General features: G+C 28.5%; 1 protein-coding gene across 1 annotated transcript; it reads right to left on the reverse strand.

The window, feature by feature from the left end:
* Window positions 1–2,764: 2,764 nt before the first annotated feature.
* On the reverse strand, window positions 2,765–11,935 carry LOC149057371 (uncharacterized). The gene is made up of 6 exons (XM_089224612.1): window positions 11,429–11,935; window positions 5,464–5,995; window positions 4,466–4,543; window positions 3,696–3,785; window positions 3,467–3,601; window positions 2,765–3,271 (listed from the first exon to the last, which is right to left on the reverse strand). Exons 1-5 carry the CDS (start codon window positions 11,887–11,889, stop codon window positions 3,494–3,496), a joined length of 1,269 nt encoding a protein of 422 aa, XP_089080738.1. The 5' UTR covers window positions 11,890–11,935; the 3' UTR covers window positions 2,765–3,271; window positions 3,467–3,493.
* Window positions 11,936–18,983: the final 7,048 nt, after the last annotated feature.

Consider the following 18,983-nt stretch of genomic DNA (forward strand, 5'->3'; position numbering starts at 1 on the left):
ATATCTTAATAATTTACACTGACACGTATCAAATCTAAACAAAAATTCCAATGTATACCAAAACAATAAAATAGTATATATATTGTTCCTAAGATAGTCACAAGCTTACAGCACATATAATACATAATTTTCGTAATGACTAATGAGACGTAATTTATTGTTATTGATTGTAATAATGTAGTTCAATACACACTCAATTTCAATACATTATAATGTGGTTGCATACATCAATTATATAGGTAAAGAACTTCAGGACACGTCAATAATTATACGTACCTATTATGCATACTTCAAATTTAAAAATGCTTTTAAACATAAATTGTTGTATAAAAATTGCGAATAATAACATGATAATTATTGACACAGATCTATACTGCGTTCTTCTACATTTTTATTTAAGTGTATCGACTGTCAAAGGATACAATGTATTAGACATCATGATGCAAACTTTTTTAAATTGTTAAATAAATAAAATATTTACTTTCAAAGAAAGTGTTATATATCATAATATTGTGTGTAGTCGAAAGAAACTCTAACTTTTGATACAATATATTATATTACCATTGTCTATAACATTTTACAATTTAAGAATCCTTTAGAATTATTTTTCACTCATTCTGTTACAAAATGTATACCTCAAAAATATGATAGATTTTTGCATTGATTATTTTAATAATTGCAATAAAATCTTGTAAGGTAATGCATAGGGTTCAAGTGCAATATATTATAATAGTTGTTTAATCCTTCGAATTAGAACTTTTCGTGGTTGCTATGGACATTTCAATGCACCAGCTGAAACATGAAAACACTACCTACTCAATAGATTATAAATAAGACACCATCTAGTATATTATAATATTATGTGGATTATTATGAACAATATTTAATGATACGTTTATTGTTTCAAACTTTTTCACACGTCACATAAAACGAGAAAACTCTGTTTAACATATTATGATGTATGATACTGAAATATACAACATACATGTGGTATTGTAAGAATATTATGCGTATTTTTTGATAATTCCTATTATCGTAGTTTATTAATACTGTTAAGAAAACCTATTAACTTACTATACACATTATACTCTTTGGAGGAACCATACAATACTTCATAGTTTACAAAATAATGAATATAATCAGTAGGCAGGTGCATTAAATACATTCGCGAATTAAATTTTAATAAATAATTTTTTTTTTTAAATAAACAAGAACAAGTAAGTAGTAAATTAGCTACTAAATTAATAAAAAAAAAAACTATTTGATTTTGATCAAAATGTATTAGTAACATATTTTAGTCATTATTTTATTAAGGCCAAAACTTTTTTTTTTAAATTATTATTAGTAGTTTTTTTCTCAGTATTATATAAAGATATCTATTACTGAATGTTATTTTCAGTTAAATATTTTATTAATGTATACTTACGATGTACTTTTATTATTGATTCATATGTTTATGCAATGCTAAATGATAATATACGCTAATATAATCATCTACATAAGTTTTTCTCAGTAAACACTACTATAGTTATAATTTTTAAGAAACGAGATTAAATAAATATTATGTTAGAAAACATTTATATATTAATTGATCTTTGTTGATTGTATTTTTTATTCGGCAGAACTAAAAAAGTTAATGATAAAAAATTATCAAGAATAGATCAACTTTTTTCAGCCTATAGTATTTATTTTTGTGTAAGTTATATATTCAACCTATTTTTTAACTATTACATACATTTAGGTATAGTTAAACTGTTTAGGTATATGTATTATATTATAACTGTGGAGACTATTTTTGAAAATATTTTATTTTAATCAAATTTCTACATGAACGGTACTGAAATAAATTGTACTTACTTTTTCAAAAGACGTCAGATTGTTATTTAAATTGCTATACACTATGTACTATAATAGAAACTTTTAGTTCAGAATGAAACGAGGAAATTGTTGAAAATATATTATATACCGTTATACAACAATGATACGTTTTATTTTATTTTATTTTTTTAGTAGAAAAATCAGAAAATGTTTTATGTAACACATAAATTAATTGGAAATTGAACACAACTACTACAATCTACAGAAGTCATGCTAAGAATTTCTTAGTAGTTCAATTGAACATCTAGAGAATGTCAAAATTACGATAAAGAAAATATGTATCAGAGGGTTGTTTTTAAAAAATCTTTACCATTTTTTGATAAATCAAACTCTACTCAATTCTTTTTCAAATATAACGATTTTTCATAGCTATGAAATATTAGCAGACAGCTTCCTCGATTGACACACTCAACGTTGGTATCATTTTTTTTTACAGTTTTTGTGTGTGTCATACAACATTGAATTTAATTTGTAATATATTTTTGGATAAATCAATAGACATTATTATAATATTCTGTATAACTCACAAAGCAGGTACATATTATTTTTAATACGACGATGCACATTAAATTTTAAATCAAATATTATACAAACATTTTTATTTTACTGAATCAAATCCCAATAATTTTAACCATTTTTAAATCATAAATTTGCGTTAAATCATCATAAAATAATATTATGACACTCGTATAATTTTTCTACCATGGTTATTTAGATATTATGATATTATTGATATTTACTTGAAGAGTTGTTAGTTGTACAATATAGTTTAAGTAGCTGGTATCATTTTTAGTATAATAATATAACATATTTATAATTCAATAATAATATACCTTGTACATAATATATTAACTTTAAAAAAAATTTTGGTGAAAATATAACCTCATATATTAATTATCAATTTATAGATAATTGAACATTACATTATTATGATTATTGATTTATTTCAACCTTATAAAACTATACATAATAAATCATTTAACTAATTTACGTTAAATTATAAGTTTGCAAATTGATATACCTATATTATATACTTAATCGCCCTAATCTATTTAAGCTTGTGATACGTATATTGAGTTGCTGAGTGCACAACTACAATAGTTGCAATTGATTAATATAATTATTTTACATTCATTTTCTATGCTTAACTGTTAACAATAATGGCAATAATAATGATAATTAATTAATTAAATTATCTCATAATCCTATATATTTTTCTTATCATTAGTTTAAATGTATTATCATTATAATTTATCAATAAATTTAGTATTATTAAGTAGTTTAATAAATAATAATTATATCCCTCTGTTTACTCATGCAATGTTTGTCCATTTAAGTTGTTTTTGGTTTAGTTAATCTAGAGATGCCATTACTTTAGCCTCTTGTCGTGTACCTATTAAAATAATACATTTTATCATTTTTCGTAAGTGTGGTTTGATAAATAATAATATACTATAGTAAATTACACATGGGAGTTAGTTGAGCGTAAAATATCTGTGCTGTATGAAACGCATGATTTAATTAAACTTAAGCCTAATGAATATATCTGTGTAATTACATAAATGTATAGTTGTAAACTTATAATTACCATAGTTCAATAATAATAAATAAATTATTAGTCAGTGCTTGTTGTATTGCTTGTGGAAATAGACGCCATTGAAATCTGATTAAACACAAAAAACTGTAGCATAAGCGCTAAATACGCCAATGTAGTACCAAATCCCTGCAGAATAAACGTGATCGTAATAATAATATTATGTAAAAGCTATTTTATGTTGTGGCTAAACATCAAACGTCAAAAACGTATAGGTACTTACAGCATAAAATAACGTCATATTAATGTTTAGAACGCCAAATAATTCAAACTTGGACTTGATCGTATCAAGTTGATGTTGAAATAGAATTATCTGAAATTGAATTTCTATTTAAAAACATGAATAATTTTGTTGACGTAATATAATATATAAAATACAAGCAAAGTTATTGAAAACAATTTATGTGAGTTTGTTAAAATTATTATTTAATTGGATTTGTTTCCTTTTTGACTTCTAATTTATTCAATTATCATAAATAAAATACAGTAATACACGAGCATACCTTTACTTAAATTAAGTCGGTTTTCCTAAATTCTGCTAGTTTATTATATATGAATTATAAATATATAATTACTAAAGTTTTTCAAGAACTCCTAATTATTATCATCGTATCAGTGCTATCTGACAATATTCAATAGAAAACTTTTTGTTCTCTCTTCGAGTTTAATTAATACGCATACCCATAACTACATTATTATATGATCAATAGTTGCTTACCATATCTTCTCGAATTATATTAGACCATTGTCTTTTTTAAAAGAAATTAATTTAAATTAATTATTAGTAGGTACACGATTTAAAAAAAATTAATTTGGGTCCATTTAATTTAAACATTTTATTTTGAGTATGTATTTGGTTTCATACTCAATATGTACACAGACATTTTACTATTATTTTTTAGATTTAACTCTAATTATATATATAGGGTACTATCATAATTTTTTAAGACATACGTTTTTATTTTACCCGGAGTTTTAATGTTTTTTCTTTACCTCAGGCATCAGTCTCCGACTTGTAACAGGATTTAAAATTAACGAAAGCCAGCTAAGTGACAATCGTATTGGTAAAATCTGAAAAAAGTAAGATAAAAAAACAACATATTAATTGCGTGCAAAATCAAACATAATATCATACCACAATAATATTACAGTTACCGTGAAAGTTTAGGTTTACTTTGCATGCTTATTGTTACAATTACGATATACACATCGACCTATCGATGTCCGTTTAACAACAATGAAAAGTAGTGAACGATTTTAATATTCTTATTAATCTTATTATAATATATTAATGTTACATTGTTTATCATTTTAAGACTTTTCCATCTATTGACTGTTTATTAATGTAAGACACTGTTGTCAATTAACAAATTAAATTTATGAAAAAAATTATCAAACAAGTTTTTATCAATGCCATGAAATAATTTTACAAAAAAAATATGACTCCAATATAAATTAAAATTAAAAACTACAAAAAATCATTCTTAAGTAAGATTTTTAAGCAATAATACTACAAATAAAGTCTGAGAAGAAATGGAATGATAAACTAATAGCGTCATAAATTATATTATGACTCATAATATACCGAATGCCCCATTTATCGAATTAATAAACACTGATTTAATTATATATATCAACATATGTATATGTATAAATTTATAAAACACATTGATTCAGAAAACACAAAAGTTTTTGAAAATATTTTATTTACCTATATAATTTTAAGTCGCTACGAAACAACGTTTTTGGAAAAAATCTTATATTTCCTATTACTTTTATCGTTACCTATATTATAATATCTGTCGTTTTTAAGTTTTTAGTCTTTTGTATAACAACACAGAGTTTTAATTTCATATTCCAAAACAGAATATTATTCGGAGTAATGTGCGGTAAGGGCACAATTTGTATGCTTCCCCTCCCCCCCCAAAAAAAAAAAAAAATGTTGTACCGTGGCATGCGACCATATAGTGTCCACCTGACACCAAACATACCTTTTTGGTGACGTAATGTTCGCACAGGTACAGGTACCAGAGCCGGATGATCCGGATGACGCAGTAACCCGACCACATGGCGGTGTTCGCGTAGTTGACGTGCTTCTTTTTCTCCCATATGACGATGGTCACGCCGAACGCGATGCCGTACATATAGACGATGATGCGGAACACGCAGTCGAACATGCACAGCGTCAGCGGCAACTGGAACAGACGGTTGATGCGGGCGAACAGTTCCATGCACGCGCGGTGCACGGCCCGCAGGTCGCGTATGTCGGACGCGCTGAACGCGGGTATTCCCACCCGGCCGGCCGCGGGTTTGCCGCCACCACCGGCCGTGGCCACAGACGCCCAGCATCTCCACCGCGGGTGCTCGGCCTTGTGCACCAGCGTCTCGATGTCGTCGTGCAGCGCCCGGAGCCGAAGATACAGCGACACACACATCAGGTAGAAAAACTGTTCGACCACGACGCACGTGATGTTCGACAGCGGCGGGAACAGACAGATGAGTTTAGCCGAAGGGAACGTGAACCTGCGGCGCATCACAACAAAATGATCTGTTTGTATTTATCGAAAGTTGGGACCGTTAGCCGAAAGGCTATACATCATAAAAATATCATTTACATAATATAGTACCGACACGTGGTCCTAAAATATTAAATAATAGAGATTTTAAATGATTGTTTATGTTTATACTGTTTTAAAAAGAAAAACAGTTCTGTATTGGCAATTCGCTTCATGATTATTACTAGGTGCTCGGCGTAAGCATATATTGTATGGTACGCATTGTTATACATTTATTGGAACATAAACGAACAGTGGTTAAATGAAGATATGGAAGGAATTAGAATTTGATGCTACAGAGGAGACATAGTCTGTTCTGCTCAAGAGGAACTTGTTAAGGAGATCTAAATTGTCTCTGTACTATTATATGAACATTATGAACTATAGCAGGGGTGGCCAAATCACGGCTCGCAGTCTTATTTACAAAAACCAAAATATTTTAATTTTTTTTGTATACATTTATAAAAAAAATGTTTTTATTGTATTTATTTAAGGCTATAGTATTATAGTGTATGGAATATAGATTAAATCAAACAAAAAAATAAATTAATTATAATGAATAATAGGTAAATTAAACAATTAAACATTAAGCTAATTTTGTTTGCGTGGTATTTTTTTCGAGTCTACTTTTTTAGTAAGCTTCTTAAGATTTGGTTGAATTGATGTAAGAGCAGTTCTTAGTAATTCTGTAAGATGATCATCAGTCAAATATGAACGATATTTTGACTTAATTATTTTCATTGTTGAATAAAGTAATTCACATGAATACGTCGTTCCAAAAATTGATATCAATTTTACCGCATAGTTTTTAATATTTGGGTATTTTAATATAGAAATATGCTTCCAAAATTCCAATATAGAGGGACAATTGTTTATAAACTGCTTAAGACCTTCATCTTCTAATAACTTCAAGAGTTCTATTTCGAGATTCGCTTTATTTGTGACGATAGGATGTGATAATGGACATCCCTTTTCAATGACATTCGGTAACTAAAAATGAATTTTCTAAAAATCCGAATGAGGGTTTTAATGGGTCTTGATATAATTTTATTAATACATGTGGCTCGCGTACATACTACTACATAGTCATGTTGGCCACCCCTGAACTATATAGTAAGTGCAATATTGCGCAAAGAAATAAGAACGGGATAATAATCATGCAGTGACAGGTGATCAATTTTCAATATGATGTATACCCAGCAAATATTTACCATTTACATAGTACATGCTCTAAAAGATAAATATGATTAATTGTATGTGAATCCCATTATACAGGCGCATATCAGAATATTCCGAGACAGACCGTTCTAAAGCACAGTACATAAAGATTGAAGTTAATAAGAAGGCAATCAATGAAGTTATCAGTGCTACTAATTTAAACTGAGCAAAAATACGTTTGATAAAGCAAACAATTGTATATATTATAGGTACTTGTTAATAAAATGTTCACAGTTGTATTGTATTAAATTGTTACTTGACGTAATGGATCCAACACGAGCGCAGTAGTCGAAATATGCGAATTAGATACCTACTGGTTGCTACACATTCCACTAATGTTTAGAATGTTTAGATCAATTTTTTTTATTATTTAACACTGTCGGTAAACAATTGATTTCAAATCAAAAAAATATTCACTGAAGTTGTCGTAAAAACTGCTGTATTATTCTTCAAATAAAAGCTATTTTTAGTTTTTTATAATTCTTTGTGGAAAATAAACGTTCAGATATTATAATATTATGTTCCTATGTTAATACAAATATTGAATTCATTCGAAGAAAACTATTTTTTTCAAAGAACAAAATATTATTTGTATAAGCAGTGAGATCCAAAGTTTCATAACTGATGGCTCTATTTTATAGAAATAATAATATATAATCTTATTTACTATTTTAAATTGTTCACTGAACGCAAAATTAAACAAAGAAATAAAACATTTTGTAGTGCTGTGAAAATTTCGCCATCTCTGTTAAATAGACAGGCATGTAACATAAATTATATACCTATACCAATAAAATTCTAATTGAAACCATAAATATTATTCACAGATTTAAAATCATAATACGTCAGAAATATTATATAATAATATCATCTCCCAAACATTATTTGCCCATAAAAAACGGTATAGGTATAATGTTTAAAAGAATGCAGAGTTTATTTTTGACTGAATAAACAATAAACTGTACTCACAATTCACATAACATTTAAAATTATATTATTATTACTCCAGCGATGAAACTTACACGTGTTCAATACTATCATATTATATTATAGTACCTATAATATACCAACTACAATAATATTATATACACAAATACTTGAAATACTGAATACTGCAATACATTTTACTCTTAGAAGTGATAAGTAAGTTTGTCACCACTAACAACATAATATAATAATGGCAACACAATGGCATGTATTGTACTGACGTTTAGTGTAGTTTAATAATCTATACAGTTTACTCAGAAATTATATATTAGATTATTATATCAAGAACAAGCGTGTCTATTCTATAATTACGGATTCTGGCACCATTGATATGCAAATATGGGATCAAATTAAAATTTAAAACAACTAATACATTAAAGTTGGACATGATAATTAATATAGATAAATAATTGTATCTATAATGTAATAGGTAAAAATGTAAAATTAAAAATGTAAAATGTAACAGTGTACAAGACAAACAATGGTCAATATTATTTTTATCAACTCGTCTGATAACAATTTCTATACAATATGTATACTGTACACTGTACAGTATTATATTAATAAATCAATGTTTATGTTGGCTTAAATTACTCGAGTTGTTAACTAGATTGTATTATAAATTAAATATTTCCACAGGTTTTGACGGCTGTAACACGATTGCGCCCGTCCTACCTTTTTACATGCCAAAAACGTAACACGATTGCGTCCAGCAAATTAGGACGTTGCGCCCGTTTTACCTTTTTACCTACAAAAAACGCAACACGATTGCGCTCTGTGAAATATATGTCTCGCCCTCAATAAATATTGGTCTTTGCCCAATACAATTTTTTAAAATACAGTAGAACTGTTGAAGTAGTAAACTCAAAGTTGAAGTTAGAAGTTCGAGTTATCCAAGTTCGACAAGTTTAACAATTTTTCTTCTCAATTTTATAGGCTTAGGACTGACAACAAAATTAAATTGTTGGTTTGGTTAAAAATTGTTTCTTATACATTTTTTTACAATATGTCTAAAATAACTCAATACAATTACGAAAAATACTGTTTATAATTGCTTTGCTATAATTATTTTTTAATAAAAGGCAAATTAAAAAAAAAAAAAAAAAATTACGAAAAATACGAATTACATTTTTTTTTTCATTAGTTATAATACTATATCATACGTACATCATATATTGATATTATGTGTCCACATTAGTATACACTAATAATATATATTTTTTTTTTATTATAATATGTCCAAATATGTATAAAAAAACCCAATAGAATTACAAATTACATTTTATGGCACAAAATTGTGGTCCCATTGCTTTCAAATATTCCATGTAGCTAAATTTTCCTGTGTATTAGTTTTATACTTGCATAGACATTGGAAAAATACGTTTATGAAAAAATAATAATGTCATAACAATGTTTGTCATGTATTAATACAGTCGAACTTGGTTAACTCGAACTTTTAACTTCAACTTTGAGTTTACTACTTCTACTGTATTTTTAAAAATTGTATTGGGCAAAGACCAATATTTATTGAGGGCGTGACATATATTTCACAGAGCGTAATCGTGTTGCGTTTTTTGTAGGTAAAAAGGTAAAACGGGCGCAATCGTGCTAATTTTCTGGGCGCAATCGTGTTACGTTTTTGGCATGTAAAAAGGTAGGACGGGCGCAATCGTGTTTCACCGGGTTTTGACACCATTGGTCAGACAGTACGTCTGTAGTTATTGGATAAGAGATTGTGCTGTTTTGTCAGCTACCTCATTACCAATTAGTAATTATACCTACATGACGTGATAGACGATGGCATCCACATAAATTCGATGTTGTATTGGGTTGATTTTAATTCTGTTTAGATGTTTTTTAGAAATTTCAATTACCAATAAAAATTATGAAGTGCCAAATATAGCATTGAGTGAATCTGATAACCAAAGCCTTTATGAAATGATAGTATTTATCGATAAAATATTGTGATAGTTTTTTTTAAAAAAAAATACAAAAGTTTTCTGAAAAGCGAGGCATTTAGGTTAAATATCAATATTTCATATTATTTCTTATACCCCTTGTATGGACTTGTTTTATACATCAATTTAAATTGTACTGTATTAAAATTAGAAAATTATCCTAATGAATAACCGCCAATCCGTATCACTAATTGAATGAACTTAAATATAAAAAGACGAACAATATAAACATTTAAAATGTGCAAAAGTATACAAAACAAAAAATTCTGATTCAGAACTGTATTTTCTTGAATCGTATATTATATTGTATTTGACTTATTTCAATTATGAAATATATTCATCAATACTCAAATAAATATTAGTTTCACGGTCCCGATCGGTGGTATATATATATACGTATATTATAATAATAATAAATGTGTTATCAAGATGTCAGCGCACTAAGTGTTTTTTCTTTCTAACCCACGCACAATTAGCAAATTTGCGTGCATAAAATTCAAACTGCATGCTTCTGTTATTACATGTTAGATTTAGTAAACTAACTTATTATCTACCGAACTAATAATTTAAATCGTAACATTTTACAAATTCATAACTCGGAAAAAAATCGAAATAAATAGAAAACAACCAACGTAAAAGCACCGAAAACGTTCTTAAATTTAATTTTGAAATTAGGTGAGTTCACTCAATAGTCAATATTAATAACAGTGCTAACAACACAAGGTAGGTTTTACTAAATTTATTATGTTGTGAATGGGTTTGGAGAGAATATATTATGCTTAAATCCTCTCAATTTAAGGTCTTCCAAAAAAACGGGAAAATATGAGATAACCTATCAAAGATGTAAATAAATATATTCATAATATTTTTCTACCGAAAAACAGAAACTAAATTATATATCATTTAGAATCCTGCAATTAGGTTATAAATTATAATTTTCATGTTTTGTAATTAATGTCAATAAGATGGCGCCCATTCGTAAGTAAATATAAACCTAACTTAACATAACGTAACCGTTTTTATAAAACCCTTAACGGTAACTGCACGTTGCGAACTTACCCTGCTGGGACATGGTTACTATAAATGGCAGATAATTGTATTAACTAAGTACCGCGGCCAACCTATAACCAACTCAATATTATATAGTTGTGGGAAAACTTAAAAAAATTTCCCGTTTTCCTGGAAGACTATTTGTTCGTGGGACGTGTGTGGGCTGTCGACCATCACTGGACACTGACTTGTACGTGATTAAGACGAAATACATAGCGAACTCGTAGGCGACGAACAGCACGATGGCGTACGCGGAGAAATTCTGCCAGACGCCAGTGACGTGGTTCAGCTGACACAGGTCAAAGAAACACTCATTGATGGCACGGACGACGGACGGCCACAGCATGTGGGCCTGACACACGGCGGTGGCCACGATCCCGGCGAACATCATGTACACGAACAGCTCTTCAATGTCCAGCACCCGGGTGGTCAGTAGCTTCTTGGCCAACTTCTGGTAGTTTTTCAGGTTCCGGATGGACACGACGCTGACGACCAGCGACACCAGCCAGTAGAGCGCCGTGTGGAACGCCTTGAGCGCGACGCCCGGCCAGTGGATCTGAAAGCCGAGGGGTGGCGGGCCCGGAGTCCGTGCCACCGGAAACACGCCGAACAGGTACGCGCAGACGTGCAACGGCCGATAGAGTTGCATGGTGCACGCGCAAGTCGTCCAGCCGTCGCGAGTTGGTGAAAAGCTTCAAGTGTGGCGACTGGCGAGTCGAATGGGAGCACGTCGCGAACGTCCAAGCGTACGGTGTGTTATGTGTGGTCGGAATGCACATGCGTGAATCCTGAGCCACAAAAAAAAACCGTCACAATAAACGCCGTATTATGCGTAGTATATTATAATAAGTGCTGGTTAGCATAAAAAATGTATTTATTTAATGGTTCTCTAAAATTTAATGGACCAATCATGGGCCATTAAGTCACGTCGAAAGGATCATAATTAATAATATTATAATAGCTCCTAGCATGATACAGTCAAACCGCGATAACTCGAAAATCGATAATAACTCAAAAAATTGACAGCTCGTATTTGTTTTTATTCCGATGGAATCGCTCAATTAATTAGGCATCTCGAATCGAATTTCCATCCCATTTTATCTTTGAATAATCGAAACTCGATGACTGTATAAAACGTAATATAGTCGCATAAATATAAATTTAAATATAGGTATATTTATTTATTCAAATAATCATTGGGCGTAGGACATTAAGTTTTATTACGATTTGAGTACATACATGAACTCAAACTGATACTAGGTACATATAGATTACAGGTTATATGTAATATATACACTATAATATAAATGAAATTTTACGTCGAGGCGCTGACGAGGGTAGCTACGTCACTGCAGGTGTGTGCACTATGGTGTACAAACAAAAATTACATAATATGCTAGCTACTAAAAAATATTAGTATTTCCTGAATTGTGTTGTTTTATTTGATTGCATTGTTAAATTATCATAATTATATTTATACATAATACCTTGCTTTTTCTAAGATAGTATAGTGCATACAATTTTTGTTTAAAGCAGTAAAATTAAGCTTGCAGTTCGAAATTTTATAAATAATTGGGCCTGCCAAAATCAAATTTAGTTCCCACGATCATCAAAAGATTGACAAGACAGTTAATAATGTAATCTTTATCGAAGAAATTACATTTTTAAAAACATTCATGCATTATTTATATGGTGTGTAATATTATTATGTTAGACGAGAGCGTATATTATTTTTTAAATTTGTTATGTTGAGTTGTACGTTTAGATAACCGAAATATAACCCAAAGAATATCCCTCAATAGCGGTGGTCCACTTAATTATTTTTAACAAATTAATGTTAACAAAATTTGTTTTTTAAAACTGGATACTATATTGTTAGATATTTTCGTATAGTATTATTTTGGGGGCTTGGTAAGTTCCCACACGAAACATAGCAGGTAAGCGAGTACATATGTAAGTTCCCACTTGAAAAAAATTACGGCCGTACGTAAGTTCCCACACGGAAAAAGTTAAGTTATTAAGACTTAGGAATGACAACTTAAAATTTGTTTTGTTTTTGTATTAGATAAAAAAATCCAATTAAATTTTTTTAGGTATAAAATAATAATAATAGGTAATAGAAAAAAATCAAATTTTATTTGGTTTATTGCGAAAGCTCAAACACTTCACATAGCCATATAGTATGATACTGTGTATAATTATTTTTAAGTTATAAAAGTTATATAAGTTATTTGTCAGTCCTAAATCTGAATAAAGTGGGAAGCAAGTTTGTGTTTGGCAAGGCTGAGCATTAACGAATTAAAAGTTAAAATTATAAGCAATTTATATTATAAACATTATTATGTGTCTAAAATTTTTATTTTGAAAATGTGAAAATTTTAACTTTAAATTAAGTTAAGTTGCTTTTCTTTGCCAAGCCTTGGTGTTTGGTATAATTTTTTTTCGTGTAGGAACTTACGTGCAAGTGTATTTTTTTCCGTGTGGGAACTTACGTACGAATATCCAGGGGTAATTTTTACCTGCTATATCTCGTGTGGGAACTTACATTCGCCCTTATTTTGTACATCAACAATAAAAAAAAAAGGAATTCCGGTTTTGATAGTAAAAGAAAAAAATATGCATGTATTGTAATCAGTGACGTGCCCGGGGGAAGGGTTAGATGTTATATCTCACACTATGTCTAATAAATCTTCTTATTTGTGTTTTTGGTACTTTCACAGTTCCACCAAAATTCACTTAAACGTATTAACTTATAAATTATAACATCCCCACACAATTTAAAATCCCTAGAAACGCTATAGGTACTGATTATAATTAAAATAATGTTAGTATTACAAAAAACTCACTATGATTAGAAATTTAACGAATACATAATATAGGTAATATACAATATTATAATCTATAATTTTGTCGTAGAGAATAGCATAAGAAAGGCAAACAATATTTCTAGGTTCAAACTGCATAAGTAAAAGCATTTTTTTTTATTTTATTTTAAATACAATACATTTATTATAATTAAAGTGTAGTGTAACCTAGTTTTAGGTGAATCACCCAAAAGTAACAAGTAATTTAAAAATTATGAACATATAATATTATTCTAATACATTCAAAATAATATACCTAATGTCCAAGTCCTGTATAAACTAGTCTTCGCCATGCGGACTACAATGGTCGGGCTTTTAACGTGACCTAAAAACGTCGTTCTTGTCGTAGTCATCTTTGTGTTTTTGCTGTTGCTGTTGTTTGTGATGTATTGTAACATATTCCATATTATTATTATTATTATATTGTTTCCGTTATATATATTTGGAATCCCGTACCCAGTAGACGCTTTTTTCCGCGGCAAACAGTAATAAAAACGAAACCGCCCCACAACCAAAACGCCTAAAGTTTTATAGTGATGCCGCAAGCAAAGCTTTTATGGCGGTCTCTTTTAAATTATCAATTCGAAAAGATAAGTTTTTTTCGGTCCACATCTATATAACACTCGATGTAAACGAATAGAAACAATACATTGTATACGCAAACTTGTATAGAATTATTTAATATGATATTTATGTCAATATGTCTTAAATTTTGTTGGTATACGGATAGTGTGTAAGTACATCAGCTGTCGAGCATTCTTGCAAATTATTTGAGTAAACGTATTTAAGCACTTTTATAGTAATTATAATTGTTTTTAAAACAAGTATTTAACTGTATTGGACGTATTTTTACTCCAAGATCAATTAAATTTCATATCTTAAAATAATTATATAATTATTAAACATTTATTTATGGTATATTACTTCGAAACAATCTTTTATTATTTAATTATTAAAACTATTTCGGAATATTAAAATATAACCATTTATTATTATTATTTTTTTAGTTTAAATCGTTGATTTTTTTTATTAACACGCGTTTATAAAACTTAATTAACATTGTGCTATTGTATTGGATAATGTGGGCATTAAAGTAATGTAAGACATCCTAAAAATAAATGTAAACTTTTCAATTATTTTAATGTTTTATTTTTCTGAAATTTGTTGTGGAAATTTATATCAATATTGCTGTATCTAAAATATATTAATATATGTATAAACTAACTATATTATTTTTAAATTATTATGCGATTTAGTGTCAAACTCTTAAAAAAAGTTTAAGCACTTGACATCAATTAATTAAAAATTTAGATTTTTATCTGCTTATCTCTGTCAAATAAAGTAAAATATTATTTAAATAAATCTATTAACCATTTTAGATTCTGAGCGGAGTGAGGGATGTATTGATTTTACCATATTGAATGTTTTTATTTTTTTTTTGTCTGTCATCGTGTTTTGGGACAGTAAAAGTCCTTCGATTTTCGACTTCAGTACCTCGTTCGATCAGAAAGTGAATGTAGTTGGTACTTTAGGGGGTCAGAAATAAAAAAATTCCCAATATTTATTTTTTAAATAATTGGGATAAACAAACTAACAATTAAGGAAAAAACCGAAAATTTTACGCATAATCTGTTTCGACAAAATCGATTTTAGTTTTTGATGTAACTTTAAGTATATTCTATCCACCATGCAATTTTCAAAAGATTTCGACTTTAGTTGAACTATTTATAGGCATATGAAATTTTCAAACATTATTAGTTTTTTTTTTTAAAATTAATATCGATAAAAAATTATTTATTGGGTAGAAAAGCTTGAAAATTTAATATAAGACTCCTAACATATTGGATTACAATAGCAGTTAAAAATAAAATAAATTCACAGTCACAGTTTTTTTTTTTTACAAGCATTCAAATTTTAATTTTGACAACATCGTAAAATTCACGAAAATTCGCAAATTATTTCAAGCTAGAACTTAATAAAAATTTTTCTTTTTAAATTTGAGATTAATAAGATTTGAAAATTTTTAATAATCTATAGTATATCCTAGACAGATAAACCGTCTCCTCTCAGAATAGTTTTTCGTATAAAATGATATAATATCATTGGATTCAAATTTAATTCCATCCATTACAGTAAACCCCTTGTAACCTATACTGTACAGCAGATCGACATCCACGACTTACTCTTTTTTATATTATTTATTACTGAGGTATGTTTAAAAAATATTATATTGTAATTAGTATATTAATGAAAATATTAAACATAACTCACAACATTTAATTTAAATTGATCATTGTCAAGTTTCATGGATGATTTGGTTAAACAGTACGCATGCTAATACGAAAATCAAAATGTTAGTAGAGTTAATCTCTGTTTACAATAGTATCAGCGTAAATAATATCCATAAGCCCTATATTAGACACCACTGAATTTCATAACTATTGTAGATTTTTTTTATAGTCTTAGCATGCAAGGCAGTATAATATAAGAAAGTGCAGATTATATAATAAAAGGCAAAATACAAAACTACAAACTATGATATTTCTGAAAAAGGTTTTGAAGAAACGTTTTGCGTATTATAAATTATTTTTTGAGGTTATTACGGTTATAATGCATGTAGTAATAACGACCTAGTATAAGTTACTGGATATCAAATTTTGATTTGCTTTTATTCCTTCCCTCCTTTAAAAATCTTAGATACACGATGGTATTGTTGCATAACAAAAAATAATAAAATTTAAATTGTCGGATTATTGGTACGGTTCATAAAATTTATAACAAAAGAAATAAAAACGCGGAAAACTGGTACTCTTCAAAATTTAATTTTAAGGGGTCCTAAAATATTTTAAATCTTTATATAGTTTTGATAAACCACCATCAACAAGTTAAATTTAAATAATACTTTCAAAATGTTAACAATCAAAATGAACAAAAAACACAAATAGGTACACACAATGTAACAAGTATTTAAAATAAATATAAAATATAAAATGTATGATCAATAATAACTATTAACACACTTAACTATAATATTTAAAAATTGTCCTATTTTAATTTCTTTATTTAAATAACTCTCACATTCGTTGTGTAGTTTGTCTTGCAAAGTATTTAAAATGTTTTTGAACTTTTAGGCGTTAAGTTGTTATGTAGATTTGATTCAATACGGGTTCTTTAAATCCGCGTTGTCGCTTCATCTTGTTAGATATACACTTACCAATCAAAACGATGAATTATTAATTGTTCCTACAAGTTTATTGTAATAGCTGTTATTCCACCCTTCACAAAAATTGTTTGTTCTTTTGCCATTACTTAAAGTGATTTTGTGTACGTTCTTAAGTGTGGAGAAAATATTGGACTCCCAGACTTCCCATCACTAACATAAGTTGTGTCGAAATATTTTAGTAATAGGTTACTAATACAATTGTACACAAACATCGTTGTACATAAAAAAACCATTCCATCTATTACTCACTAAGGGGTAAAAATGCTAAAACGTTAATCATACCGTAACTTATTATAAAATCTATGTGATAATATATAATATTATTTCTGTATAAGGAACATATTAACCTAATTTTTGAGCTTTTCACCATGTAGATTGACATAAATGAAAAAAACACCCTTTGATTGTACGCTATCACCAAACATGTTATTTGTTGCACCCGTAGTATAGCGATTTCTAAATCCATAATGACATATTTTGGTATATGATGTTGAGAAACTTGAATGCATTAATGATAACTTGTTTTAAAACAGTTGTATACGATTTTTTTTTACTTTTTTGATAAAAATGCGAAGGTGCAGACAAGTAGATACTTTACTTTTGTATTCTCCTCGTATTACGTAAAGTTGTTGACAAATATTAGACGAACACTTGAATGACGTACACCATTCATAAACCCAGGTTCAGATTTCGATAAAAGATTTATGGCAAAGTCAGAAGCAATTCAAGCAAATATAAAAATTCTTGAATCAGGTTGCCCACTGTCAAATATCACGAATGGCCGAGGTTCAGCCCGCATAATTGTGGTTTTCCACTGTACAGGATTATTAATAAAATAATAATTTATTGGTTCTCTAGGTAAACATCTATGCCTACACGCATACAATCATAAAATTACAATGTATTGAATAACATTTTTAAATAATTAAATAATTACTGTTGAACTTGGAATGTTGTAAATGATAGACGACAATATTTAACTTGAGATTTCTCGTGTTCCTAAATTTTTTTTCTTAATAATTTTTTTAGTAATAATTTATTATCTCCTCTATTTTGTTGTTAACTATGTGGTTATGTCTTATGTGAAATTTAATTTGAATAATTTATTTACTGGAATTTAAGTTAGTTACGTACATACGTAAATAATAATATATTATATTATTATAATATTATAACTTACCGATTTGATCAAATTAGTTGTTATAGTTACTTTTCTCAGGCATCTCAAATTTGTGTTTTGTGTGCATCTCCATCTTATAAATTTTCATTCTTCTTCAAAACCACATGAAATATTATTATGTATAATTATTTCACTTGACTTTAAAAATTGTCCATTTATATGACACATATAAGGCATACATTTCTTTGAGTGAAAAATAGTATGTTTCCACTATTGCGAATGATTTACTGTTGAGAAATTGGTGTGTATAGTTCATGACATTCATTGATTAATAAATATTATTTTATCTTATCTTATTGCAATCTTTTTGTACCGTAATTATTTCATGCTGAGAGGAATTTAATCACCAAGCATAGTGGTTATTTTCACTCGCAAAGTCACTCATGGTCACTGGTTTCCAATCGATCGTCGGTAAAATAAAATCTAAAATAATCGTTTATATTTTATTCTTTTTTTTTCCATAAAAGTTTGGAAAA

This window comes from Diuraphis noxia, unplaced genomic scaffold (genome assembly GCF_037042655.1).
Source record: "Diuraphis noxia isolate RWA-SAM2 unplaced genomic scaffold, SU_Dnox_SAM2 contig0003, whole genome shotgun sequence".
Lineage (NCBI taxonomy): Eukaryota > Metazoa > Arthropoda > Insecta > Hemiptera > Aphididae > Diuraphis > Diuraphis noxia.

Excerpts from the sequence above, each read along its gene's own strand:
- LOC149057371 (XM_089224612.1), bottom strand. The coding sequence starts at position 11,889 with ATGCAACTCTATCGGCCGTTGCACGTCTGCGCGTACCTGTTCGGCGTG. Across the intron at positions 5,996-11,428 it reads TTCGTCTTAATCACGTACAA|GTTCACGTTCCCTTCGGCTA; the intron begins GTCAGTGTCCAG and ends GATGCGCCGCAG. Across the intron at positions 3,786-4,465 it reads GTCGGAGACTGATGCCTGAG|ATAATTCTATTTCAACATCA; the intron begins GTAAAGAAAAAA and ends ATTCAATTTCAG.